General features: G+C 37.0%; 6 protein-coding genes across 7 annotated transcripts in view; 3 read left to right on the top strand and 3 right to left on the bottom strand.

Moving 5' to 3' along the window:
- Positions 1 to 3,396: 3,396 nt before the first annotated feature.
- LOC113005428 lies at positions 3,397 to 3,906 on the bottom strand. The gene has a single exon (XM_026141003.1). The coding sequence runs from the start codon at positions 3,904 to 3,906 to the stop codon at positions 3,397 to 3,399; it is 510 nt and encodes a 169-aa protein (XP_025996788.1).
- A 2,204-nt stretch (positions 3,907 to 6,110) lies between these two features.
- LOC105203900 (farnesyl pyrophosphate synthase-like) lies at positions 6,111 to 7,740 on the top strand. The gene is made up of 4 exons (XM_039459036.1): positions 6,111 to 6,326; positions 6,413 to 6,571; positions 6,655 to 6,861; positions 6,941 to 7,740. Exons 1-4 carry the CDS (start codon positions 6,141 to 6,143, stop codon positions 7,145 to 7,147), a joined length of 759 nt encoding a protein of 252 aa, XP_039314970.1. The 5' UTR covers positions 6,111 to 6,140; the 3' UTR covers positions 7,148 to 7,740.
- A 2,571-nt stretch (positions 7,741 to 10,311) lies between these two features.
- LOC113004812 overlaps positions 10,312 to 27,411 on the top strand; it is a 32,146-nt gene continuing 15,046 nt past the window's right edge. The window contains exons 1-8 of the mRNA XM_039458295.1: positions 10,312 to 10,382; positions 12,388 to 12,503; positions 13,050 to 13,143; positions 13,199 to 13,233; positions 13,501 to 13,662; positions 13,938 to 13,970; positions 14,367 to 14,513; positions 14,904 to 14,936. Of these exons, the coding sequence (XP_039314229.1) occupies positions 10,312 to 10,382; positions 12,388 to 12,503; positions 13,050 to 13,143; positions 13,199 to 13,233; positions 13,501 to 13,662; positions 13,938 to 13,970; positions 14,367 to 14,513; positions 14,904 to 14,936 (691 nt within the window). The remainder of the gene's footprint in view (positions 10,383 to 12,387; positions 12,504 to 13,049; positions 13,144 to 13,198; positions 13,234 to 13,500; positions 13,663 to 13,937; positions 13,971 to 14,366; positions 14,514 to 14,903; positions 14,937 to 27,411) is intronic.
- Positions 16,739 to 17,776, top strand: LOC120359811 (protein ALP1-like). Its single transcript, XM_039459035.1, has 2 exons — positions 16,739 to 17,053; positions 17,129 to 17,776. The coding sequence occupies exons 1-2, from the start codon at positions 16,772 to 16,774 to the stop codon at positions 17,678 to 17,680; spliced, it is 834 nt and encodes a 277-aa protein (XP_039314969.1). The 5' UTR covers positions 16,739 to 16,771; the 3' UTR covers positions 17,681 to 17,776.
- Positions 17,649 to 20,179, bottom strand: LOC120359808. 2 transcript variants are annotated; one of them, XM_039459027.1, is made up of 4 exons: positions 19,447 to 20,179; positions 19,109 to 19,345; positions 18,539 to 18,831; positions 17,649 to 18,463 (listed from the first exon to the last, which is right to left on the bottom strand). In XM_039459027.1, the coding sequence occupies exons 1-4, from the start codon at positions 19,553 to 19,555 to the stop codon at positions 18,137 to 18,139; spliced, it is 966 nt and encodes a 321-aa protein (XP_039314961.1). In that variant the 5' UTR covers positions 19,556 to 20,179; the 3' UTR covers positions 17,649 to 18,136. The 2 variants fall into 2 exon arrangements, with proteins under 2 accessions (XP_039314961.1, XP_039314962.1); XM_039459028.1 differs by having other exon boundaries at positions 18,557 to 18,831; positions 19,447 to 20,178.
- LOC113005139 lies at positions 24,050 to 25,607 on the bottom strand. Its single transcript, XM_039459037.1, has 4 exons — positions 25,035 to 25,607; positions 24,728 to 24,880; positions 24,496 to 24,663; positions 24,050 to 24,390 (listed from the first exon to the last, which is right to left on the bottom strand). Exons 2-4 carry the CDS (start codon positions 24,878 to 24,880, stop codon positions 24,127 to 24,129), a joined length of 585 nt encoding a protein of 194 aa, XP_039314971.1. The 5' UTR covers positions 25,035 to 25,607; the 3' UTR covers positions 24,050 to 24,126.

The raw sequence follows: 27,411 nt of genomic DNA, 5'->3' as shown, positions 1-27,411 counted from the left end.
TTGAAAAATATAACTTTTATTTCGCACTGAGATATTCGTTTTCAATTACCACGATACGCTTACTCCTCGGAATTCGACTGCGAAAAGGCGCGCTCCCGTTGTTTGTGGGAGCCTATATAGTCTGCGACATGATCCGTTCCCGAGGGTCTCACGTGAAACTTTTCGCGGTTTTGCAGGGAACAAATCGTGCCGGGCTTAGCCGTTCGAATACGCGAGATCGTCGCGTATCGAACGTCAATTGGTCGGCGCGCATCGCGCAACCACGCGCGCAATCACGCGGACAATAGACCGAGCTCACCGCTCTGCTCTGATCGGCAAACAATAACATGTTGATTCCAAAGCCAAGAATGAATTGCCTAAAGTCAAAAAATAATAATTTCAGCGCTTTGTAACATTCTTGGCTTTGGAATCAATAATTCGGAAAGAAGCTGAAAATTGCGGCGTTCCGCAACATTCCGCTCGCCGTCGTTGATGTGGTCAACGACTAATTGGTACGCACAAGTCCGTGTAACTGTCGCGCGACGTGTAGCCACTCCGGTGCCCTTGAGTACGCGCTGTCTCTTCGAGTGACGAATGTGAAGCGACCCGGGAACCGCGACGGTGACTCCTGACGGCGTGGCCAAGTGAAGAATTGGTCGGAAGGGCTAGATTACTAGTGCCCGAATTGTGCAACAAAAAGGTAAGGGAATCTTAGGAATCTATATGAATAATAACGAAACTAGGAAGAACGCTTAATCCTAAAGCGCGTTGATCGTTGACCAACGATAGGAACTCAAGAAGTCTTAACTCTATAATTCTAACTGTAAATTTTGTACAGGTTACTTGGCGCGGTCAAGACCGGCCTCCTCGATGGCCTCGCAATCGCCGGACGACGACACCGGTAGGGGTACTAGCTTAGCGACAGGACGAGTCAGCTCGAAAGTCGCCGTACGCACTGTTACAACGCGGACTTGCCCATCGTCGCCTGGACGCACGCTAATGACCCGCACAAGAGGCCACTTGGTCGGAGGGTTGATCTCGCTCCTTAGTAGGCACAGGCGACCCACTTCGATGTCGGAATTGGTCGTCCACTTTGGTCGATGGCTAAGAGCGTGGAGGTACTCTTGCGACCACCTATCCCACAGCTGATCCCGCATACGCTGCACTAGTTGCCACCGGCCGAGGCGGCCAGCGGGTTTGTCCCGTAAGGATGGCTCCGGCACGGCGCTGATGGCCGATCCCACGAGGAAGTGGCTCGGGATGAGTGCGGCGAAGTCCTCCGGGTCATCCAAGAGGGCCTGCAACGGTCTCGAATTCATGCAGGCCTCCACCTGCGCGAGAAGCGTCGTCATCTCCTCAAAGGTGAGAGTGGTCACCTAGCACTCACCGGAGGTGGTGCTTCATAAATTTGACGGCAGCCTCCCAGAGACCACCGAAGTGAGGCCCCGCAGGTGGATTAAAGCGCCACCGTATTCCCTGGTTGCTCAAGCCGTCCGCTACTCGCCTATCCTCCATGGTGCCGTTTGCAAAGAGGTCGCGCAATTGACGATCGGCACCTACAAAATTAGTACCGCAGTCAGAATACAGGATATGGCACAGTCCTCGACGAGAAGTGAAGCGTTTCAAGGCCGCGAGGAACGCTTCTGACGAGTACTCGGAAACGACTTCCAAACGAACGACGCGAGAGCTCAGGCAGACGAACACGGCCACGAAGGCCTTGTACGCCTTATGCCCGGCTTGTCCGCAGCATGACTGGCGCCGCGTAGTCAACCCCTGTGAGGGGAGGGTCGAGATGGAACTACGCGAGGTCGCGGGAGATCGGCCATTCTCTGCGTCGGCGTTGCCGCCCGCCATCGCACACAGGGCAGACAACGGTGGATGGCGCCTTTAACTGCCGCTCTCCCCTCAGGGATCTAGTACCGCTGTCGGATCAGGCCCAAGGTCGCCTGAGTTTCACCGTGCAACGCTGCGCGGTGGCAGTCCTCGATGACGAGCCGCGTCAGATGAGCCTTCCTCGGTAGAATCACGGGATGCTTCTCGTCGTATGACAACAGCGAGTGCCTCAATCGTCCGCTCACTCGCAGAATGCCCTGATCGTCAAGGAACGGGCTCAACTTGACCAGAGAGCTTTTCTTTGGCAGCGCCTGACCACGCCTGACCGCGCCCAGCCGCCTCTCCCACCAGACCTATTGCGTCAGCCGTATCAAGGACAGATGAGCAGCGTCTAGCTTGTCCACGTTGAGGGACGCACTTCTATTCCCAACAGCCGACCGAACGCTGCCCAGCCACCGTCGGCATCAGGCAGCGACGCGGATCAGCCGATTCAGCTTGGAAAATCGAGTCACCCAGGCCGGCTCCTCAGGATCGACCTCCACGTGATGGGACCGAATGCGCACTTCGGGCAGCTCCTGGTCCGTAGGAAAGGCGGAGGAAGACCACTCAGTCATCTCCTTTGTCAGTCAGTCAGGGCCCGACCACCACAGCGGATGAGCCACGAGCTCGCCCGGCCGCACTCCCCTGGAAGTGCAATCGGCCGAATTGTCGCAGCCCGGCACATGCCGCCAATGAGCCCCCGGGACCGTTTGCTGGATCTCCGCCACGCGATTGGCCGTACGTCGTCCAGCGAGATGAGTGTCCCTGGATCCAACTCAAGGTCACGGTAGAGTCGGACCAGAGAAAGACTGGCACGCTTTGCAGACTCAGCGCGGACTGTACATGCAAGACCAGGCGTGCCAACAGAGCACCACTGGCAAGCTCCAGACGAGGCAGCGAGACTTGCTTTAGAGGCGCCACTCTAGTCTTGGCCGTGATAATTGAGCTGATTCTCTCCTCAGCACACCGCACACAAAGATAGGCGACCGCCGCGTACGCCCGTTCGGAAGCGTCCGCAAACCAGTGGAGCTCCAGTTGAATATGATCGGAGGAGCATCGCAACTACCTCGGGATGCGAATCCGCCGCAGCAGGTGGAGCTCGGACTAAAACGCCTTCCATGCAGTGGCGTCTGCGTCAACCAACGGGTCGTCCCAGCCAAGACCTTGAAGCCACGTTGTCTGGATATGAATCTTGGCTCTGACCACGACAGAAGCCAGCCATCCAAGCTGATCAAACATTCGGGCGGTCTGAGAAAGAACGAAGCGCTTTGTGGGAACTGCTTCTGAAATTTCACTAAATGAGAAGGCAAAGTGATCTGAAGTCGGGTGCCATTGCAACTCGAGAGTAGGATGGCTTTCGAGAGGTAGCCACGAAAGAGAGGTTGATGTCAGCCGGTCGGCTGGCGGGATTTCCTCCAGAAGGCCTCGTTCGCCGACCACTTCTACAGGGGGAATCTGCCCGCCGAGCAGATGCGTGCCAGCTGCCGTTGGATCTCTTTCGCTTCCTTGTATATGACCGGTGAGGACGTCATCCATGTAGACGTCCTACCGTAGGGTCGCCGCTTCAAGGGGATAGGCGCTCTCCTCGTCAACGGCCAACTGCCTGAGAGTCCTTATGGCCAAGAACGGAGCGCATGTGAGACCATAGGTGACCGTGTTGAGCTGATATTCTCTGACGTCGTCGGTCCTGTTGTGAGGCCAGAGAATACGTTGCAGGTCGCGATCGGCCTGATGAACTTGGATCTGCCTGAACATCTTCTCGATGTCCGAGGCTATGACGTACCTATGCGTACGCCACCGGAGGAGAACGTCTGCTAGAGCTGGCAGCAGGTTTGGTCTCGGAAGGAGATGTTCATTTAGGGACCCACCGGAAGCGAGGCTAGAAGAGCCGTTAAAGACGACTCTCAATTTGGTGGAGGCGCTCGCACCACGCAACACGCCATGATGAGGGAGATAGCACGTTCGACTAGCGAGGCGATCAGGCGAGGGATCAGCGAGTGACATGTGTCGCAGATCCTCGTACTGTCGCAGGAACTCGGCGTACATTGTCCTCATGGTCGCGTTGAGTCGCCTTTCAAGGTGCGTTAAGACGCGAAGCCCCGTGACGAGAGAGCTCAAGAAATCCGGTAGAGGTTCAATCAGCGGAAGACTCACAACGTATTGTCCATCTTGCAAGTGACGATGAGTCTTGACGAAGTGGTCCTCTGCCGCCTGCTCATGGGGGTAAGTGGAATTGTCGTTGCGGAAGGAAGCTCCTCCTGCTCCCAGAAACGGCGCACGCTTAGTGCCAGGTCGTCTCCCACGGAGCACTGCAGCGAGCTCGTGCGAGGAGGCCCGTTCTTGTCCTCGTCCGTGAGGTCACCCGATATTATCCAACCTAAAATAATTCTTTGTCCTATAGGCTGGTTCGGACCTCCACGTCGGAGACCGTCGCGGAGAATAGCAGCACAGGCACCGACGCCGAACAGCACCTCAATGGGATCATTGGCTAAGTAGTCAGGGTCGGCCAACTCCAGTCCGCGCAGATGGGGCCAGTCGCCGGCGCTGCCACTGCCGTCGCTGGTGTAGATGGTAAGGCGAGGTACCACGAGCGCCTTGATTGTCACCGTTGGTCCGCACAGGCGCGAAGTAAAGGCGAGTTTTACCGTTGCCCGCGAAACGGCGGTCTGTACTTCGCAAACACCGAAGATCGCGTGAGCAGCGCGAGAGCGCGGCAATCTTAATCGCTGCACCAAGGCCTCGGTGATGAGAGAGGTTTCTGCGCCAGGATCGACAAGCGCGCGAGCCGCATGTTCCCCTCCGAAACGGTCGATCACGTGGATACGAGCTGTAGCCAGCAGCGCGGTTGCTGGCCGGCTGGCGTGATGCGATGTGCTCGCAAGTGCGACTTCGCGAGAGGCATCGTGCAGCGAGGAATGATGACGTTCCCCGCACACCGCGCTCCAATCTCTTTGATGAACATTCGCTCGCCCGATACGACCAGAGGTAATTGCGACAAAGGCTCCCCTCCTGCACGTACTGCATGCGCTCTGATGGAGTCTTCTTCCGGTATGCCTCGCATTGCATCAGGAAATGCTCGGCTTTTCACAGTAGACAACGACTCCGCTTCTGCTCTTGGCCTTTCATGTGGTGAACGCGTGTTGCCTTCGCGTCGCCAGAAGTAACCTTCGTTACGCTGCTCTCTGGATTTGGCGGTTGCACTGTCTCCAGTACTCGCAACCGCTGCTCCAGAAATAATTTTAACTCTGCGTACGATGGCGGATCCGTACGGAGCAGTCAATCCCAATCGAGACGCGAACTCAGCTCGAGTCGATCGACCACGAAGTGAACAAAAAAATCCTCGCAATTAGTGATTGGTCGGCCGATGCACTCGAGGTTGTCAATCGTTCCGGTGACTTAATTCGGCGTGCCTGGCCTCGAACCTCTCCCAGTTTTTGTAGAGCAACTGGAGGCGGTTCTCGATCACATCGATCGTAATGTTCGCAACACCGAGTTTTCGCATGTTATCCGCTGTGTTGGCTATACAGCCACGCAGTTCGACTTGCAGTCGAACGGCACTCTTAAAATCCATGCTCATCTTTTCTGTCTATAGTTCACAGGTAGTTACACTCTGAAAGGCACTAAGGAACGGAGTCACTACGAGTGTCACTGATGCACTGTACGCGCCGGCGGAATGATCCGGCTCGAAGGACCAGATTGTTCGCTGCACGGCATTGGTACGCGAACTAGCACCGATGCAACTTGGCGGGATGGAGATGCCAGTTAAATTTCAGTGAATGTGCTTGTAGCGTTTAAAAAATATAACTTTTATTTTGCACTGAGATATTCGTTTTAAATCACCACGATATGCTTACTCCTCGGAATTCGACTGCGAAAAGGCGCGCTCCCGCTGTTTGCGGGAGCCTATATAGCCTGCGACACGATCCGTTCCCGAGGGTCTCACGTGAAACCTTTCGCGGTTTCGCAGGGAACAAGTCGTGCCGGGCTTAGCCGTTCAAATACGCGAGATCGTCGCGTATTGAACGTCAATTGGTCGGCTATAGCGCGCATCGCGCGACAACGCGCGCGATCACGCGGATGATAGACCGAGCTCACCGCTCCGCTCTGATCGGCAAACAATAAGATATTGATTCCAAAGCCAAGAATTGATCGCCTGAAATCGAAAAATAATAATTTCAGCGCTTTGTAACATTCTTGGCTTTGGAATCAATAATTCGGAAAGAAGCTGAAAATTGCGGCGTTCCGCAACAACTACATTTATTACTTTATAGACGTTGGCCTATTTCATCATGATTGACGACGTTTTAGATCAGGCAATATTTTGTAGAGACAAACCATGTTGGTATCGACATGACGGAACAAATTTAATGGCCATCAATGATGCTTTGTTGTTACAGAACAGTGTGTATTATTTAATAGAAAAACATTTTAAACGGAAAGAATGTAACATTAATTTAGTAGAAACATTTCTACAGGTATGTATGTATATCTGTATAATATTTATGTGTAATGCCGGTTTAAATTTTTTTTTGAAAAATTTTTTATGAAAAAATATTTGCAGGCTACATTTGATACACAAATAGGGCAGTTTTTGGATATGTCCTCGACTTCAAAGAAATTTAATTTGGATCGATTTACAATGAATCGATATAATTCCATCGCTTACTCCAAATCATCAGAAATAGCATTTTTAATGCCAGTATTTTTAGCAATGCATTATGTAAGTTTACTTTTTGTTTCCTTTTTTTACAGAAAAAACTGATCTCTTTACATGATAAGAAATTGTGACGTTGCTTAACGTAGGCTGGAATCGAAAAAGTTCAAGAGATGTTCAAGCAATCAGAAACTATTTTGTTAGAGTTGGGACAGTTTTATCAAATTCAAAACGATTGCTTAGGTTGCTTTTTCGATTTGCGCAAAGATAATACTGATATAGAAGAAGGAAAATGTACGTGGTTAATTGTTAAAGCTCTTGAACTTGTCACTCCGGAACAGCGTAAAACTTTAGAAGTAAATATTGTTGATTACGTGTGTTTTCCTAAACGTTGTTGCATTAATTAATTTTCTTATTTTTTTCTTTGTTTTTCAGGAATGTTACGGAGTTTTGAATCCGAAGAAAACAAAACGCGTAAAACAGCTTTATATTGATTTGAATTTGCAGAATGCTTATTTTAAACACGAAAAAGAAACATATAATGCAATAACTGCACTCATAGAGAAAATACCTTGCAAAAATCTACATTTTCTCATAGGTTTATTAGAGAAGCTTTATGGCAGACAAATCTGTTTTGGTTAAACATACCTTAAATACTACTATTTTAAGCAAGTATTTGTTTTAAGCATGTTTAATCTAAATTTTGAACAATGTAAAAAATTAATAAACTTTATGTTTGCTACATATTAAAAATAGTTTGTCAAATGTTAATGTAAAAAAGGCATCTTTTATAAAAATTTTATGTACTATTTGTACTGTTTATAAATAAAAATATAGTCATTGCGATTGTCGTACTTTCCCTATACTATTCTTAGATTATTCCTAGAATTCTTAGATTACACAATTTTTTACTTTCACGCGAATGCTAATGGTTTCTCACAAAATGTGGAAACAATTGTCGCGCGGCAACATAGGAAATTATATTCCTTATTTATTGAGAACTATAAGTTAATCGGCATTGATGCAAGTGACTCTAAGTCTATTATATATGAATCATTTTTTAATCTCAACCAAATTCTAAAATAAATAAAAATAAATTGTTTGCTTGGTAAGTTTAATTTACTTGAATTGATCGAAAAAAATTTGTTGGTCGAACTACAAAGTGTCAAAAATACGAAATTTTAAGGACCCATTAGTCTGCCGTGCTTCAATGTAATTCGTCAATTTGTTAATTTTTCCTGCTGTCAATGTCTTAATTTAATAAAAATAATGTAAAAAAGTTAACAAAAATGAAGAAATTTACATGTATGTAAAGAGTAAAATTTGATTTATGTTATTTAACAACCCAATCAACACACAATATTTTTTAAATGTTTTTTAAAAATTTATTTAATATTAATTATTCATTATTATAACAATTCATTATAACAATAATATTTATGAAGTAAATACAGTTCATACAATTCATTAAACAATAATAATTATTAAATACTTATTAAATATTTATTTAACATTAATTAAATATTTATATAATGACTTAGAGAAAATACTAATTTAATATTTATTTAACGTTTATTTAATATTTGTTTTACATTAATTTTTTTTATTTGAACCCATAATTTCAAAATACTAATTTAACATTAATTTAATATTAATTTAATATTTTTTTTATTATATATTCACTTAAAGTAATGATTTCTTAAAAACGTTTTTAAGGTGTATTTAAAGTTTAATATTGTTTAAGTATTTATTTTTCATGAATTATTTAATTGAAAAAATTATTTCAGTAAGCATTCTTTATATGTTTGTTTAATATTTATTAAATGTTTATTTAATATTAATTTTTTTACTTATTTTTTATGCATAAAATTTGTAACGGTACGCGATTTCCATGGTGTGAACGGTGCGGGAAGTTTGGGATCGGTCCGGATAAGGCTCGTCGGTTGGTCAGGTGTTCGAATTGATCATACCCAGTGATGTAGTTGGAAAAATATAAATTGGTTTATTGCAAAATAAAGTAAAGTAAAATAGTGTCGCTAACAGAGTAAACCATCGATAACGAGATGGTATTACGAACCAAGCGAGTCGCTGAGATTGCTAAAAAGATCGCTAACAAAATAATTAGAGCGTAAAATAGAACAGACAGAGCGAACGGAAAAGAGAGAACGGCTTGCAGGTGCCAAAACAATAGCTGTTACACAACGGAATTAACGCGCAAACGGAGACTAGAAGTGCGTTCACGATACTTAATTGGGCATAAGAACCCTAACAGCACAACCGTCCATATGTCGACTATAAGTCGACTTTTCTAAGTCAGGTTTCAGAGACTGTAAGATGACTTTGAACAGACGTCCTTCTGCAAACGTCCTTCAAATGTTGACTGCAAGTCAACTTTGTATAGACGTCTGCAGACGTCTTTCAAATGTCGACTTTAAGACGTCTTAAAAAAGACATTTTAAAATTGCAACTATAAAAGTTAATTATAAGTTAATTACTTTCAGCATTTGCTAAATTAACAGTGCAAGATTATATTTGTAAACGACAAATAAAATCGGTCGGCCGATGACGCCACCGTCCAGTGCCGAGAGTTACGCGCGATTGCTCCAATCCATCGTCGCATTGCGCCTGCTCGAAGCTCATCGTTTCCGGAGTAAAAGAGAAACAGACTCACTCTCTGTGTGCTGTTGCTCGCCGGCACCGATTTCAGTTCGTGTGTAAGAATCAAATAGTATATTAAAGCTAATCTATATTAAGCCAGTCTCTTGTAAAACTACAATACTGCAGTGTTAATTTAATTGCTTCCATTTTCAGTAGTGTGGACGAGAGAGAGAGAGAGAGAGAGAGAGAGATAAACCGGAATATACGTGTGCCATATTGGAAAACCGGAGCACGTGGCGGTGTCGAATCGGTGCCGAGTTCGGTTCGTGTGTAAGAATCGTATCATAAAGCTAATCTATATTTATTAAGCCAGTCGTCTTTTGTGAAAGTACAATACTGAGTGTTAATTTAATTGCTTCCATTTTCAGTACTGTGAACGAGAAAGAGAGAGAGAGAGAGAGAGAGAGAGAGAGAGAGAGAGAGAGAGAGAGAGAATGAATGAATGAATGAATGTGCGTTTTATTAGCTCTAGGGCAAGCCCTCTAAGGACGCAGGTGAGCAGCAAAAAGAAAAGAACAAAGCTCTTACAAACTAAAGACAAAATAGTCTAGTGACAAGGTAGAAGCTAAATTGTACAGAGACAGCGAAGTATAAACGTAAGATAAGAAACAGGCAAATCGCAAGCGTGAATAGAAAATAAAATAAAATAAAATAGAATAGAATAAATATAACATAACAATAACGCAGGTAAGCAATTAGAGCCGCAATATCAGAGAAGAATCAAAAATAAAACAAAAATAAAAGTAACGCAAAAAAAACAAAAAAGAGAAAAAAAGGAAAAGCTCAGATAATGCAAATACAAATAACGGAGAGTGAGTATAACGCATAACATGAGTAAATAGAATTAACGCAAGGAATAAAAAGAACTAAAAATAAGAATGATTAAATATGTAGCGCAAAAGAAAGAGAAAAATACAGATAACGCTAAATGTAGTACAAATAATGCTAAAAATAATAAGCGTGGGAAAAAGTGCGCGTCCCGCTAGGCCAGGGACGGAGAGGCACTCCGCCGCTGCAGGAAAAGGAGGAGATCGCGTCTGAAGGTGTGGATGGTCTCGGCGTTGCGAATAGAGACCGGGAGTGAGTTTCAGAATGTGGGCGCAGCCACAGCGAAGGATTGTTGGTAAGTGGAAGTGCGACATGAAGGAATGGCCATGTCCGATGGGGAAGCGCTAGAGGTGGCTCTGAGTCTAGAACAGGAGGAGAGCTTGGAGGCCAGGTAAGACGGGGTGTCACTACGGATGATGGAGTAGATGAAGCATCCGAATAGGTAAGATCGTCTATCGTCCGCTTGCAGCCAGCCAAGCTGGGTATAATAGGGGAAGACATGATCGTCCCAGCGAAGGTCAAAGATGAATCGTACGCAAGCGAGAGAGAGACATACCGGAGTAAAATAACAAACGCGTGTATTGGGAAACCGGAGCACGTGGCGGTGTCGAGTCGGTGCCGAGTCAACTATAAATGGAGTGTACTTTTTGTAATATAATTAATTTAAATTTTAATTAAAGGCGTGTTATTTCATACTTAAAATAATAAAGTCAGAGGCAAGTTTTGTAGGTTTTGTTATACGTTTATTAAGATTATTTATTGTCTCTGAAAATGCCCAAAAAATTTTCTAATTTGTCGAAACGTCAACAAAACCGGCGAACTTTACTTTCTTACAATTTGGATCGTGAAGTAGCTTCTTAGCCGGTTTTACTTCCAAATGTTGACGATAATCTAATCGCTGGTCCATCATGTTCATCGGCCTTAGAATTTGATGAGATTGAAGATCAATCAGCTATGATGCAGGTCAATGATACTTCATCAGATATTAGTCACTCTGACACACACAATTCTAATAATGTTTCATCATACGACACAAGCATCGTCAGTGATGACGAATTTCAAATTAACCCGTATCCGGAAAATATGCATTTGCCTTTGGCAGGTCAACTGTGTAAATGGGCAAATAAATTTTAAATTAATCAAAATGCATTAACATCATTATTACAAATTCTGTCAAGACATGGGCATAATGATTTACCTCGGGATGCGCGAACACTTTTGAATACCCCAAGACCAGGTACTCATAATATTAAAACTCTTTCCAAAGGTCAGTATGTTCACTACGGTTTATTAAAAGCGCTTACATCAATTGGTAGTCGCTTTCCTCATGCTTTTAATTATCGGGATATAATTCATTTAGACATAAATATTGATGGCTTACCAATTTCGAAAAGCTCAAAGAGTCAGCTTTGGCCGATTTTAGGCAGGATTTCTGATTTGCCATTTGCACCATTCGTCATCGGTGTTTATCATGGTTACCAAAAAGCTCCTTTATGCGAATTTTTTCAACAATTTGTGAATGAATATTTAAATTTAAAAAACAATGGATTCTTTATCAACGAACAGCCCCGGCAAATCAGTATCCGTGCTGTCATTTGTGATGCTCCAGCTCGAGCATATGTTACTTGCACAAAATCGTACAATGGACACTTTGCCTGTGGGAAATGCACTATAATGGGCGAAACAATAAATAGGCGAATGACTTTTTTAGATACTAATGCTCCACTCCGAACCGATATTGATTTTATTAACAGATCGCAACCTGAACATCACCTTCAAGGTGTTTTATCGCCATTTGAAGTGATTTCAATTCCAATGGTGAGTCATTTTCCTGTAGACTACATGCATAATTTTTGTCTCGGTATAAACAAGCAACTTCTGAAATTGTGGATAGACAGATCAAAAATTTCCAGAGTGATGCAAGGTCATCTTAATGTTTTGTCTGATGCACTGAAAACTGTGTCAAAATGTATTCCAATAGAATTCGCTCGAAAATATTTTGATTTGGATGATTTTTACCGATGGAAAGCGACTCAACATCGCACTTTTCTTCTATATTTAGGACCGCTGGTTCTTAGAAATGTGCTGTCTAATGAAAAATATCTACATTTTAATGCCTTAAATTGTGCGATGAGAATTTTATGTAGCATTGACGATTATGAAAGGAACAACAAATATGCACATGATCTTTTGGTATATTTCGTTCAAAACATGAGCATTCTGTATGGACCACAAAATGTTACTTATAACATGCATACTGTAATACATTTACCTGCTGATGCAAAAAAATTGGGACCCCTAGATTCTTTTAGTGCTTTCCCATTTGAAAACTATCTTTTCACTCTAAAAAAACTTTTCAGAAAAATTGATAAACCATTACAACAAATTTGTAACAGGTTAAATGAACAATCGTTATTTCCTGCAAAAAATCAGCGGTTTTATAATCAGCAGTATCCTCAGCTGCAGAAAAAGATCAATGATAATTTACCATTAGGTTGCTGTAACGCACATGGTCAGATAAAATTTTCTTCGTTTGTCTTGACAACAAAAAAATATAATAACTGCTGCTACATCGAGGAAAACAATATCACAAGCATTGTTTGCATTTCGAATATTGGTTATTATCGTGAAATTCCAACAATCATTGATTAAAAGTTTACAAATATTTCAACGTTACCTAATTATCCTTGTGATTCAGGAAATTTAGGTATATATATTGTTACAGGTTTATCGGCTTTACAAATGTGGCCAGTTTCTTTAATAAAAAATAAAGCATTCCAAATGAATTTTGAAAATGATTCAACATACCTCGTATTTCCCTTATTACATCACAAATTTTAATTTCAATTAAAATCAAAAGTAAAATATTATATATATTGTACATACGTTATTGTTAAAATTATAATTATTTCAATAGAAAATTCAATAACAGCTTGATCTTTGTAACATTATATATTATTTTCACGTTATTTTCATATTATTGTATTAAAATATGCATGTTATAAGAAGTACAGATAATGAACGTATTGATGCTGCTCTAAAAATGTTATTTGTAAAGGTGTGGTACGTTGTTATTGGCGACGAGTGGTGCTCTGTTGTTCCCGACTCATGAATCTTCGAAAGCGATTCAGTGATTTGGTGGCCACCGAAAGGTATCGCTGTCACCACAGCAATATCAAAGGAAATACAGCCCAACGATACATGAAGTCTAACTCCATACAAACAGTTGATTGGCCCATTTGGTGAGTTACACTTTATGTATGTAGAACAATAAATATTATATTAAATAAGTGCATATAAATTCATGCTAAATATATAATGATTTTTAATGATAAATCAGGCATGAAGTTTTGCATGCGCATAGTATTTGAATTTTATTAGATTATTAAATTTGACAGATTTATACGTTTCTGCATTATGATTTGCAAAAAATGCTACTTTAAAAATATGTGTGGTTTAAAATAATGTTTTGCATTAAACATACATACGTGTTACATTATGTTTGACAGATTCTTTCCAAGAAGCTCAGAAAATCGAGAAGAAATCAGCAGATATCTCATCGGATGCTGATACTGATGCTGTGCGTGCTGCATTTGATGAACCATCCAAACGGCCAAAAAAAGCTAAAAAACTCTCCTCTGATGAGTCTGACACCTCTGATGCCAGTTCCTGTAAGTTAAAAAAGAAATCACTATTTATTTGTGATACATATATTTGTAATTTACATTAATGCAAAAATGAAAAACCTATAAAACGATTTGCTTCATAAAGATTTAAAGAATATTCATAGTATAAATAACATATCATAAGATATCTCTTAAGTGAAACATCTTATGCTGTCATTTATAACAAATATTTTTTGAATCTTTATGAAGCAAACTAGTTTTATATGTAAAGTGGTTTTTTATTTTTCCGATCACTATATATATCAATTTCTGTATTGCAGGTAATACGCCGCCAATTTCCCAACAACGTAAAGGTAAGGCATCATTTACAATCATCCATATCAAAAACACTGGTAATTATGTAGAATACCCCTATCATCTCCGATTTTAATAAAATTAGCTACATCTGGTCGGTGTGACAGATATCCTAACCTTGATAGTCGTCAACTTTAGTGCGTGATATCTCGGTTCGCGAGAAAGTCCGACACTTTTTTCTGCCAGATTTGTTCATTTCAGGCAAAAACGCGTCGAATGAGTCTAATTTTATCAAAATCGGAGGTGGTGGGGGTATTCTACATAATTACCAAAACACTATTTAAAAATGTAACTATAAACACTTACAATAATACAATAGGTAGGGTTGTTTTGCACGAATTAATCATATATTTTTATTGATGATACTATTCTTAATTTTATTTTAATTTTTGCAGAAAATACACCAAAAACAATTTCCACGATATCCCTACCAAAATGTTCTTACATTAAATCAAAGCAACAATGCGAAGGTAGTTTAACAAAGGCATCACAATCGCAAATGGATAAGCATGCTACATTCTCATCCAACTACGAAAAGACTTGTAAGTTTATGTAAAGGCTTTTTTACCTGTGTTGCCAGGTGATTGAGAAATTGACCAGTAGGTGTCACGTCTAAAAAGCGGTTGATTTGAAATTTAAAGCGGTAGATTATGAATTTCAGAAGTTTCATGTAATATATAAAACTTATATTTAGAAAAAGTTATTATAATTATAAATAATACGATGAAAAAACGGTAGACCTAGCAACACTGCTTTCTACAGTAAGCTATTAGTCAGTATCATAAGTCACAAGCAATAAGAATTGATAAATTACAGTCAAATATTCTCTTTAAATTTGACTGCGATTGGTCATTTTTTTTCTAATTATTTCATATTTTCAAATCAATCACCATTGCTATCAATTGTGTATAATTTTGTTTGTTTTGCAATAGACTCTACTTCGAAACGGATCAATGATTTGAATGGTATGAAAAATTATTTAACTTGAGTAACACAGCTATGTGTACACCCATGAAATTTGATTCTGTCCATGGGGAAATTTTCTAAACTGAGAAGTCACCACTTTCTACATACTTGCAGTTTATGATTAATGTAACGACTAGAGCTTATTGGTCGTTACCAGTCCCCTCCGACTCAAGCTTTTGCCCGTTCCGTTAATGACCAAAAAGTTGTAGGTAGCGATACTACGAGGTGTGATCAAAAAGTAAGGTGACTTTTTGAATTTTGCGCGCTCTGTACACTCTAATTTCAAAATTTTTTTTTTTTGTGTTGGTACACTCGTCACGATCATATGTTCACAGTTTTGACTATGGCTGCGGTCCGATTCACGCTCACAGCGCTCACTGTACTCACGACGCTCATGATCGGTCCGATTCGTTAGCATGCTTAAGGCGCTTGACGACAATAAACGTTTCGGACCACTTGTAAACGCTACTCATAGGGATATAACCTAATATACCTAATATACCTTACGTAAGTAAAGTTTAATTATTTTATTTTTTAAAACACTAATAAAATCTTATAATAAATAGAATTGTAAAAAGTATATTTAATAATTTTTTATAATAAAATTAGTTACCTAGATGATATACAATATTTATTTTAAAAATTTATTAAAATATTTTATAAATGTTTTTGTACTCTTAGATTAAACAGATCATAAATATTTATAATAAACGTTTAGTCTATATTTTAATATTTTATACAATATTTATTATAATATTTATTGTAATATTTATAATAAATATTTATGATGTGTTGAATGTAAGATCATAAAAATATTTATCAAATATTTTGACAATTATTTTTATAATATTCACATAATTATTATAAATATTTTATAAACATTGTGTGTTGTTTAGATAAGGAAGCCTTACTCAAATATCTTATTAATTTTAGAAATCAGCCTCGAGGAAAGAAAAATGAATATTCAATGTAAGGTCGCAGCATTACAATTGATGGAAATTGCTTTAGAGGAGTCTGATAGTGAGGATTTGAATCGTTTATTTTATTCATCTTCAAGCGATGATGAGGAAGCTATAAAAAATTTGCATGCTGCTTTAATTATAAGTAAACAAAAAAAAAAATTGAACAGAAGACCTCGGATTCAAGACTTTATAGAAAGAGTTATCTCAGGGTACACAGCACACTCCGGAAGTATGCTGCACGCGTTCCCGGAGCCCCCCAGTCATGGACCAGGGCAGGACACCCGGAGAGGTTTTAGTGGGTATGTCCCCGCCGACACGTCGTCGGCGGGGAAGAGCCCCACATAACCACCAGGCCTCCCCCGAGGCCTGGGGTATGCGGTAACGCATTTCCTCTCCGTTATCAAAAAAAAAAAAAAAAAAAAAGGGTACACAGCACAAGAATTTAAAACACATTTTCGGTATGTTATTTTCATTTTGGTTGCTAATCTTATATTTATTGTCATAATTAAAATCTTAGCAAACTTTATGACTCTCCTGTTGATTTTTCGAATAGATTACTTCCAACGACCTTCGACCATGTTTTAAGATTGATTGGACCAAGTTTGACTTCTACAAAATCAGTTGCAGATAGAAAGCCTATTCCAGCAAAAAAGCAATTGTTAATGGCTCTTTGGATGATGGCTACACCAGACTCATACATTTATTGCAATCAATATACTAGTTTTTTAAAAATAATTGTTAACGAACGAAAATGGATTAAAGTGGATTCAGATGGATTCAGATTTTCACGAATGCGTACTTCTGAAAATCTAAATTTATTTTAATCCATTTTAATTCATTTTTGTTTGCTGGGAAAACATTTGAAATAAATCATGGCTTTCAGATCTGTGTGTATGAAATTTGATTTGGGAAAGGCGACGGCAATTCGCGCTATGAGACGAGTTACATACGCCTTGCACACCTTAGCTCCTCAAATTATTCAGTGGCCTCAAGGAAGAAAAGCTACTGAAGTAATGATAGCATTTGAGCGTGTGAGTGCATTTCCACGTGTAATAGGAGCCATAGATGGCACTCATGTAGAAATACGATCTCCCCGGGATGATAATCATCAAGCATACATTAATAGAAAAGGATACGCATCAATTCATGTGCAGGTAACGTTTCATGAGAAATTAATAAATATAATAGTCTGTAGAATATGTAATCTGTAAATTTTGTTTTATTTTCAGGCTGTGTGTACCCAAAATTTATTATTTACAAGCATGTTTGCTGGGAATGCTGGCTCTGTGCATGACGCACGAATTTTTCGAATTTCTCCAGTGGCTCGGTACTTTGAGAATCCAGAAAAATATTTCTGTAATGATAGTCATCTTGTTGGTGATGCTGCATATGGTATACATACCAATATGATGGTCCCGTTTAAAGACAATGGTCATTTGAGCCTTAGACAAAAGAATTTCAACTTTTGTCACTCATCAGCTCGAATGGCAATTGAAAGGGCCTTTGGTGTTTGGAAAGCGCGATGGAGAAGTATTTTAGATTGTTTACCCATGATTACGTTAGAAAAAATACCAGAATACATATTGGCAACTGCAGTCTTACATAACATTTGTATCATAAATAATGATTTATTTGATATAAATAATATTGATGTGCCAAATCAAAATCAACACATCCAGCACGGAATATTAATATCGGGTAGAACAAATGAAGGCAACAGAAAACGACAAAGAATAATGAACAATTTGGTAATGAGAGATAATGAACGTGTATTTGCGTAATTTATAAAATCTTTTTAATGTATTAACTCTTATAAACTATTTCCTCATCAACTAAATCTTTATAAAAATGAATAAATGTATGCAAATTAATTTGAATCAGTCTTTACATTTTTTTATTGTTGTGTGCACCTATTCTAGTATATCTTTATACTTAAACATAAAAATACATAAAAAAAAAATTTAAATACATAGATATTATGTTTAAACAACATACATAAAAAAAAATAAAGTTCATAGATATTATGCTTAAACCAATATCACAATTGTCATATCTATTTTAAAACGCAGAATAATTAATAAAATCACAGTAAGTACAATGGTAAGTAGCAAGAAATACATAAAATATAAAATGAAAATAAATGAAGAAAGTGACTAAAGATAAAAAATTTGAATACAATAAAGTTAACTTAAAAATTGCACACAATATAGGAACTCAAATCTTTCATGTAAAAATAGTTAGTCAAATAATTTTTTGCCTGAAATAGCTTCGCAGAATGTTTTCATTATATCCATTTTCTCTTTATGCTGCCTTTCTTTTTGTTCTTTTAGTTCTTGCAATATAATTAATTGCCTTTCCTCTTTTTTCTTCTCTCTCTCCTGTCTATCTTCTTTCATTTGTTTCACAAATTCATCTAAAAGTTTATCAGATTTTAATTTTTTAATGGCAGGTTTCTTGATATTGCTATTTTCATCTGTTGAATTTGCAAGAGATGAAGGTCCAGAATCTGATGCTGTTGCTTTCGGATTTGCCCATCCTGATTTTCCAAATAATTCATTCATTCTCTAAAAATAAAAAAAATTATCAGTTACATAAACCTATTTGTGTGTAGAAAAAGAACTTAAGAAGAACATTTATACATTGTAGATAAAATATATCTCAAAATATTGCCATGACTTTCGATCATTTCCAGATATATTATTGTGGTCTATGATTTTTCTATATATTTTTTTCATGCTATTCATTTTTGACTGACATTGTGGTCCTGATACTGCAATATTTGGATCAACTTTATTCATCTCGCTTGCAATATTTTCCCAGATTTTAGAATGACGTTTTGTTCCCGAAGAGAATTCATTCATTCGTTCCTCATATTTCTCCAGGAGTAAGTATACAGTCTTTGATGACCATATAAATAAAGTTTTTTCATTATCTATAAGATATCCAAGAAGTCATTGATTATAAATGTCTAGCTTATGTGTACAAAACAAATTGGAAAAGTTAAAAAGCTAAGAAACGAATGAAAAACAAAGGATGTTGAGAAACGTTAATAATAATTTAATATCGATAAAAGTCAAAACAATTCACTAAGACTTCTATTTAATATCAATTATTTATCTCAATATATTTTGTTTTTTTTATTTCTTAATTTTTTAATTTTCTCAATTAATAATAACAAAATTACTTAGCATCATTAAATTTATACTCACCAGTTGACTCTTCAACATTTTGTGTTGAAGTGTGCGGTACTGAGTATACAGTATCTGATTGTGCAGATGTGATGTCCAGAGAATCATTTACCTCTGAGATAGATGAGCACGGGACAGGAGATAAATCTTTTTCCATAAATGTATTACAAAGGTCAAGTCTCTCATTGGTCTTGCTAATTTGTGTTTTCTTCTGCCTTGCATACTCTTTATTAACTAAGTCTAATATAAAAACACTATCTAAATTTTTTATTAAAAGAAAAACAAAAACATTAAAATTAGTCAATTGTGCAATGTTTTCTTATGAAGTCACTATTTATTTTAATTTTAGTTTTTCTAACCTGTAGTTGCTCTTGCAGCTTCTACTTCTGTTAATTGAAATGTAAATGTTTTCCCAATATCCTCTACAAAAACTGAAAAAGGCACACGATTGATTTTTTGTACGTTCATTTTTAAAGAAAGTTAAAGGAACAATATAATTTTTAGAAAGAGGCACTGAGTTCTATGTTGCGTGAAGAATCGGAACACAAAATAAATATTGACAATGCAGGCTGTAATGGCAGTCGACTGTGATTCAAAAACTATTTCCCGCACAAATGACGCAAACGCTCACGTCGACCCACCTCGGAACCATGGTCACCGTGAGCGCGTGACGTCACAAATTCATTACGGCCCGTATTCATAGTCGGAACTTATTCTTAAGATCACCTTAAGTTTAATCTTAAAGTGCCCTCTAGATTCATAGTCGAAAAACAAGGCAGGATTTAAGCAAATGCTCAAGGCTTACCTTGTTCAAGATGATCTTATTTGAGAATGTCTTAATGTGATTCATAAACACATCTAAGCATGTGCTTAAGGCTACCTTGTTAGTCATTAATTCATAGTCATTTAAGACTGTCTTATTTCATGCACACATTTATAAATAAGACGATCTTCGCGAAGACGTGTCCGAGGACGTATTAAGCAAGGCTTTTGGAGGTTAAGTGGTTCGCGTGCTCCGGTCATAGGCCTAGTTTACATCGAGCACTTGATACGCGTACTAACTCGTAACTTTCTATTAATTTATCTTACTGTCGACAATACGTGTATACATAATACATATATTTAATTATCTTGATTCATATTATACCAACTTAATATACTATTTTTTAAATTTATTGCCGAAATCAAGACAATTTAATAGAAAATTACTAGTTAGTACGCGTATCAAGTGCTCGGTGTAAACAAGGGCCTAGTTTACACCGAGCACTTGATACGCGTACTAACTCGTAACTTTCTATTAAATTATCTTACTTTCGACGATGCATGTATACATGATACATATATTTAATTATCTCGATTTATATTGTATCAGCTTAGTATATTATTCTTTAAATTTATTGCCGAAATTAAAATAATTTAATAGAAAATTACTAGTTAGTACGTGTATCAAGTACTCGGTGTAAACTAGGCCAAGGTCATACTTTTAATTGATCTGAAGTAAAATCTGTAGTGATAATAAAAAAGTTCTGCATTCTTAAGGTTGGTTTATAATTACTTAAAGTAGGTTTATAATAGCCGTAACCGTAAGAAATTGACCAATCATAGTTAATTTATAAGAAAATAATCGACGATTAACCAATTTCTTACGGTTAAGGCTATTATAAACCTTAAGTGTAGTATTAAATTTTAAACTATTAATATCAATAATGACACAAATCAGAAAAAACTGTTCTGCATGTGGTACATTGCATTACAACAATAAATTTATTTTTCAGAAGGACGGTGTGAACATAAGCAGATATATATATATATATATATATATATATATATATATATATATATATATTTATACAGCTCAGCTAGTCAGCTAGTCGCTGAATTGTTATCATCACCTTGGTTTATCTTGAGCGCCTACTCATGCAGAAATAATATCGGCCAACTAGAAACGAATTGTGCTGGAGGCTATTTTATTGGCAATTTTATCAGGCAGTGTAAAATGTGGATCACTCGCAAAAACTGAGAGACATCACGGTGGAAGACGAATGTAAATATGCTTATCATAAGGATTTCTTTGTGCTCGAGCGAAATACTCAAGGCCATCCCTGGTACATTTGCAATATTTAATATTAATTAATAATACTTAACAATTACCTGCCGATTCCGTTAGCTCTTCAGTTCAAATGAAATTAAAATCATAGCTTAATAATATATAAGATAGTATTACAGTATACAAAAATTACTTAAATGCAACGTTTCTATTGGAGGAGTCCTAGGGAATATTACGGAAATAGCCAAACGGCAAATAAGTACAATCTTAAGATCATCTTCGCCAAGTCGATGTCAAATCAAATAAGAATTACTTGAGCAAAATCTTCTTCGCGAAGGTCACCTTATTTGGCGACTATGAATTCTTGTGACTTAAGACAATCTTGATTGAATAAGATGGTCTTGGCCAAGACGATCTTAAGCGCTGCCTTGAGGTTGGACTATGAATACGGCCCTACGTCACTTCGCTCGCAGAAAACGCTCAGGAAGTGAATTGGACCAACCGTGAGCGCGCTGATAGCGCTGTAAGCGTGAATCGGACCGCAGCCTATATAGCATGTGTTGTTTTTATGTGAGAGGCATAAAGGTTAGACTCGTGTTTGCGTGCTCGGCGATTTTTTGCTGTTGAAAATAATGGAGCAAAGAGTTTGTATTAATTTTTGTGTAAAAAATGGTATTAAGTGTTCAAAAACTCTTGAAATGTTGACAGTGGCGTACGGTGAGTCAACTGTGAGCAAAAAAAATGTTTATAAATGGTATAAGTTATTCCAAGAGGGCCGAGAAAATGTTAACGATGAACCTCGCTCTGGACGCCCCAACACGTCAAAAACCGACGAAAATGTTCAGGAAGTGAAAGAAATTGTGTTGAAAAATCGTCGAATCACGATTAGAGAAATAGCTGATGATCTTAACATATCGTTTGGCTCATGCCAATCAATTTTAACGGATGTTTTGGGTAAGACACGTGTGTCAGCGAAATTCATCGTTACTAGTGAGTACTTTTTTGGCCAAAAACAATACTATCATCATGCCTCAGCCACCGTATTCATCAGACTTGGCCCCCTGCGACTTTTTCCTCTTCCCAAAATTGAAAAGGCCTATGAAAGGACGAAGATTTGCGAAGATTGAGGAGATTAAGGCTGCATCGCTGGAGGAGCTCAAGGCAATACCCAAAAGTGCATTTCAGAAATGTTTTGACGACTGAAAAAAGCGCTGGCACAAATGCATTATATCAGAGGGGGATTATTTTGAAGGGGATAACATAATTTTGGATGAATAAATGAATATTTTTTTATAAAAATGAAAAGTCACCTTACTTTTTGATCACACCTCGTATCTAGTTGGCCGGTGGATCCGTGATGGGAGTATATTATTTTCTTATTATGGGATCGACTTCGTAATTTTTAAGAACGGTGTCTTTATTGTTATGTTGTTATTTTGAGTATAATATATATAAATTTATTTATACACAAAAGTTAAACTATGTAACGATAACGACATTAATTAAGAATTACAGAATTAAGTAATAGAGGCAATTAAAGCGACAAATATTCTTTTTTAATGATTTTGTCTAAAAAAATGAAACAATGAATAAAATAATAAAATAAAATGATAAAATAATATCATCAAATGTTATTGTATGATGTTAGTCTATAACCTCTATAAATATAAATTTGTTCATTTTCATAAAAGTTTTTAGGGAATGTATTATATAAATAATATAAAAGAAATAATTAGCCAGAGAATTTAAATAAAATTAAATCGTATGTCATTAATTCTGAGTTTATGTTTAGATGCAATAAAATTTTTTGAAGAGCTTAGAGAATGAATTCTTTTTTCATTAGGAAATGAATTTAAAATTGATGATGTACAACTTCATTTTTTTGAGTTTTTTTTTAACTCTCTGTACTCTATCTGGGAGTATAATAAAATATAAATAATATTTTTATTATATTATATAAATATTATAATATTTTATTACATTTAATATTTTATGTTTTACAAAATTTGGAAATTTTTTTTATACGCTGGTTATTTTTTTCATTATTATTTAAATCGCGACAATATTGTGATAATCTTATTTGTAAATAATAATAAACAATATAAGAAATCACATCTATTTTATAACTTTCACAAGGAAAAATTAATGAATTTGATTCAATAATATCGCATAAAACAGCATCTGCTATGTTTAATTGATAGCAATGTTTCATAAATACGTGCTCCAAATTTTTTACAAAATTGTAAAATCCTACATTTGGATGAACAAAAGATTCAAGAAGCATATCACCTAACTTCGCTTTTCTATCATGCACTACGGAATTTGTAATGAGTGCTTGTCTACAAGAGAAACATTTTGTAAACTGTAATAATTGATGGCAAACGCGTCCAGTGATGTAATATATAATACGATCTAAAGTTGCAGGCAGAAAATAATCGTGTTCCGCTTCAAATACATCATAAATATTCCAATCTTCAATTCTGATAGCTTTATTCAACTTTAATTTAATACTATTAATTAATAATTCCCTTTTTTTTTTGGTTTTTGATATAGTGATTTAATTTCACTGAATGAAATCAAAGGCGGTTTTACTTCCTTTTCAATCATGCAATTTCCATATTTCGGTAGGGAGAGAATCAAATAAGAACAAAGAATTTTATAAATTTGCAAAAATGTCGGTGTTGCAGGATGGTCATTAGATCCTCCTGCTTGAGGAACACAACAAAAAAATCGCTGTAATTAATGAAAATATGTGAATTATTTAACAAATATGATTTATGGCTTCTGCACACTGGACACAAAAACGCTTGCCGCGCGGTAAAATGCGACGCGGTAACCGATCAATTGATTGCAAGCAGGCGATTGATTGGCTACCGCGTCGCATTTTGCCGTGCGGCAAGCGTTTTCACGTCCAGTATGCAGGAACCATTATTTAAATATGTTTTCTAAATGAAATCTTTTTAAGAATGATGCCCTAGTGAGAATACAATTATTATTTCACAAAAATTATGTCTTTTTTCTGATACAATTGATTTCCGGTATGAAACACACCTCGAGAGCATCTTGATTTATGTTTCCTGACAATACAAGAAAAGTTAAATTTGCTAGTTAAATATAGCGTAATATCTATCATGGATCTTAAAGTTACACGAAGCCCTTCTGCAGTTTGCCGAGTAAGGAACTCATTAGTTGTAATAATTCTTTCCTCCATTAGATTTTCCCATTGATCCAACCTATTTAGAGATTCTTGTAGGAGCTGTAATATTGTACAAAGATACTTGATAAATTTGTGATGTCCTCTTAAAATCTCATACGTGTACTCTTGTTATTGAATAGAAAAAATATAAAGATTATTACGTACCAAAAAATCTTTATTTCCTACTTTCAATCCATTTTGATATTCTCTTCTATTTAAGGCATCAAACATGAAATTCATCCATTCACAGAAATCTGCAATGGCAGTACTGTCTTCTATTTCACGATATGAACTATAGAAGCGTAATCCTTTTGCAACAGAATTACTGAAAATCTAAAATGATAAATATTTTAATCGATGTAGAATTTTATAATATCGTACAAAACATTGATATTACCTGCACAGCTAAACGGACACGCATTTTTGATGAATTATGAAGTTCCAAATGATGTTTCATTATTTTAGGACAAATGGGGATTGGCATACCACGGTCTTTTTCATATAACATTTCAAAATGTTTCCAAGAGATCAAAAGTCCTTCTAGTTTCATCTGTATAAAATATTGATAAAGTAAAGCAATACGTTAAACAAAATTCTATAAAGCCATATCTAGTATTACAATTTTTATGAAATGTTATATTTATTTATATAATTAAGAATGTATTTGTTAATTATTTTATGATAATATGCATAAGCTGACGTACTTTCAGATTCTTGACATATAATCGATTCTGAATTGTTTTTATAAGATGTGGTGTGTCTGAGAATACAAAAACTTTTCTCGATGAATCAAGTACATGTGTAAACCAATTTTTAAATTCGTTTTTTTTCCCTGAAATGCCTATTATACTCCAAAATTTTCTATTTGTAGCTGCACCATCAGTTACAATACCGTGAATTTTAGCTCCAGAATTTTCTAATAGAATTATTGCTTTGACAATAAGTTCTGCTAATACGGTTTCTTCAGTTGGTCCTCTTGAAGCAAACACACTTATAGGTTGTGCCGCATGTAAAGCATCTACCCTAGTAGCACAAAATATTGGTTCAATATTGGGAAATAATGTAAACCCAATATTCTATATTGGGTGTGAATTGATTTTCAGTATTGATCCAATATTGCAGAGTATGATATCGACTCTTATGTAACCAATCTTGAAGTTGCAATATTGGTCCAATATTGAAAAATCATGTCAACCCAATATTATCTATTGGATGTGAATTGATTTTTAATATTGGTCCAATATTGCAAAGTATGATATCGACCCTTATTTAACCAATATTAAAAAAAAAAATAAATACGATATTATATATTGGTTGTGCATTGGGTTTTCAACATTGGTCCAATATTAGAAGGTTGACACTTTAACCAATATTAGTCCAATTTTTTTTTTAACCCAAGCGGTCACCCATCCAAGTCGCGACTCCGGTGAACGTTGTTTGACCTGTGTGATCGCTGCGAACTGATCCTTCGTGATGACCTGTGAAAGCTTTGTGTTGATACTTGTATATAACTGGTAGATCAGGTCAATATACGTTATCAAAAAAATGGAATATGTATAATTAAAGCACATTATTTACATAAACAAATATAAAATTATAGTTTTTTTACAATTTCACAAATGCGGAATAGTATCTGGAATAACTTTTCTGTTATTTGTTTGAGTAAGAATGCAATTAGAAAATATATGTCAATATAATACAAATTAAATATAAAAAATTTTTATAAAAAATTTTTGTAAAAAAATTTTTTTAAACAATTGAAAAATATTGTTTGCTTATTGGAATGTAGATTGAGGTTTCTTCACTTATGGACCTATTTCGTTTATTGATAATATTTACAATACAATTATTGACTCGTAACATTGGCAGCACATTAATCTTTCTTTTATAACCAATATTCGCTTTAGATTTGGCAATCTTGACCAATAATGCGCTTCCAATATAAGTGCAATATTGTACCATTGTTAACTCGTAACATTGGCAGCACATTACCGTTTCTTTAAAAAACAATATTCGCTTTTGATTGGCAAATATTCGCCAATGCACTTCTAATGTAAGTGCAATATTGTACAATTATTGACTCGTAATATTGGCAGTACATTACCGTTTCTTCAATAAACAATATTCGCTTTACATTGGCAAATCTTGGCCAATGCATCTCCAATGTAAGAGCAATATTATAAAATTGTTGACTCGTAATATTGGCAGTACATTACCGTTTCTTCAATAAACAATATTCGCTTTACATTGGCAAATCTTGGCCAATGCACCTCCAATGTAAGTGCAATATTATACAATTATTGACTCGTAATATTGGCAGTACATTACCGTTTCTTCAATAAACAATATTCGCTTTACATTGGCAAATCTTGGCCAATGCACCTCCAATGTAAGAGCAATATTGTAAAATTGTTGACTCGTAATATTGGTAAAACATTGTCATTTCTTTAATAAACAATATTCGCTTTACATTGGCAAATCTTGGCCAATGCATCTCCAATGTAAATGCAATATTGTTTATTAATTGGCGAGCAATATTACAAGTACATGTGCAATTGATTCTATGACCAATATTGGCTCTTTATTGGGAAATATTGGCCAATGTACTCCCAACATAACCAATGTTTCGCCAATGTTAACCAATGTAAAGCCAATGTACTGTGCTACTAGGGTAATGGCTGATATCTAAATACGAGTCCATGGTTTGTTTTGTCTTCAAAACAAACCATGGACTTTTAGCCTTTAAATCACTATTTCTAAAATCGACTAAAGCAGTAAAAGTTAAATTTTTGGATTTTACATGTATACTTTCGCGTGTGGCCATTTCATCTTTCAATAATATTCCATGCCTTTCATTTTCATTTCTTTCTAGCATTTTAACTTTAAATATTTCAAAAAAAGTTGAATCAAATCCACAGCATGATTCAATACAAAACAGATATCTAAAATAAGACTAAACTTTAAAGATCAAGTAGATATTTGTACAGTAATGATTGTTTTACATTTCTGTATTAAACAAAATACTAATATATACATTGTAAAGATTAATGTAAATTAAAATAAGTTCATTTATTAAAATAA

The sequence above is a fragment of the Solenopsis invicta genome, chromosome 16 (genome assembly GCF_016802725.1).
Source record: "Solenopsis invicta isolate M01_SB chromosome 16, UNIL_Sinv_3.0, whole genome shotgun sequence".
NCBI classification, from domain to species: domain Eukaryota; kingdom Metazoa; phylum Arthropoda; class Insecta; order Hymenoptera; family Formicidae; genus Solenopsis; species Solenopsis invicta.
Note: the sequence above shows the minus strand (reverse complement) of the source record. Positions and strands in the feature narration are given on the sequence as shown.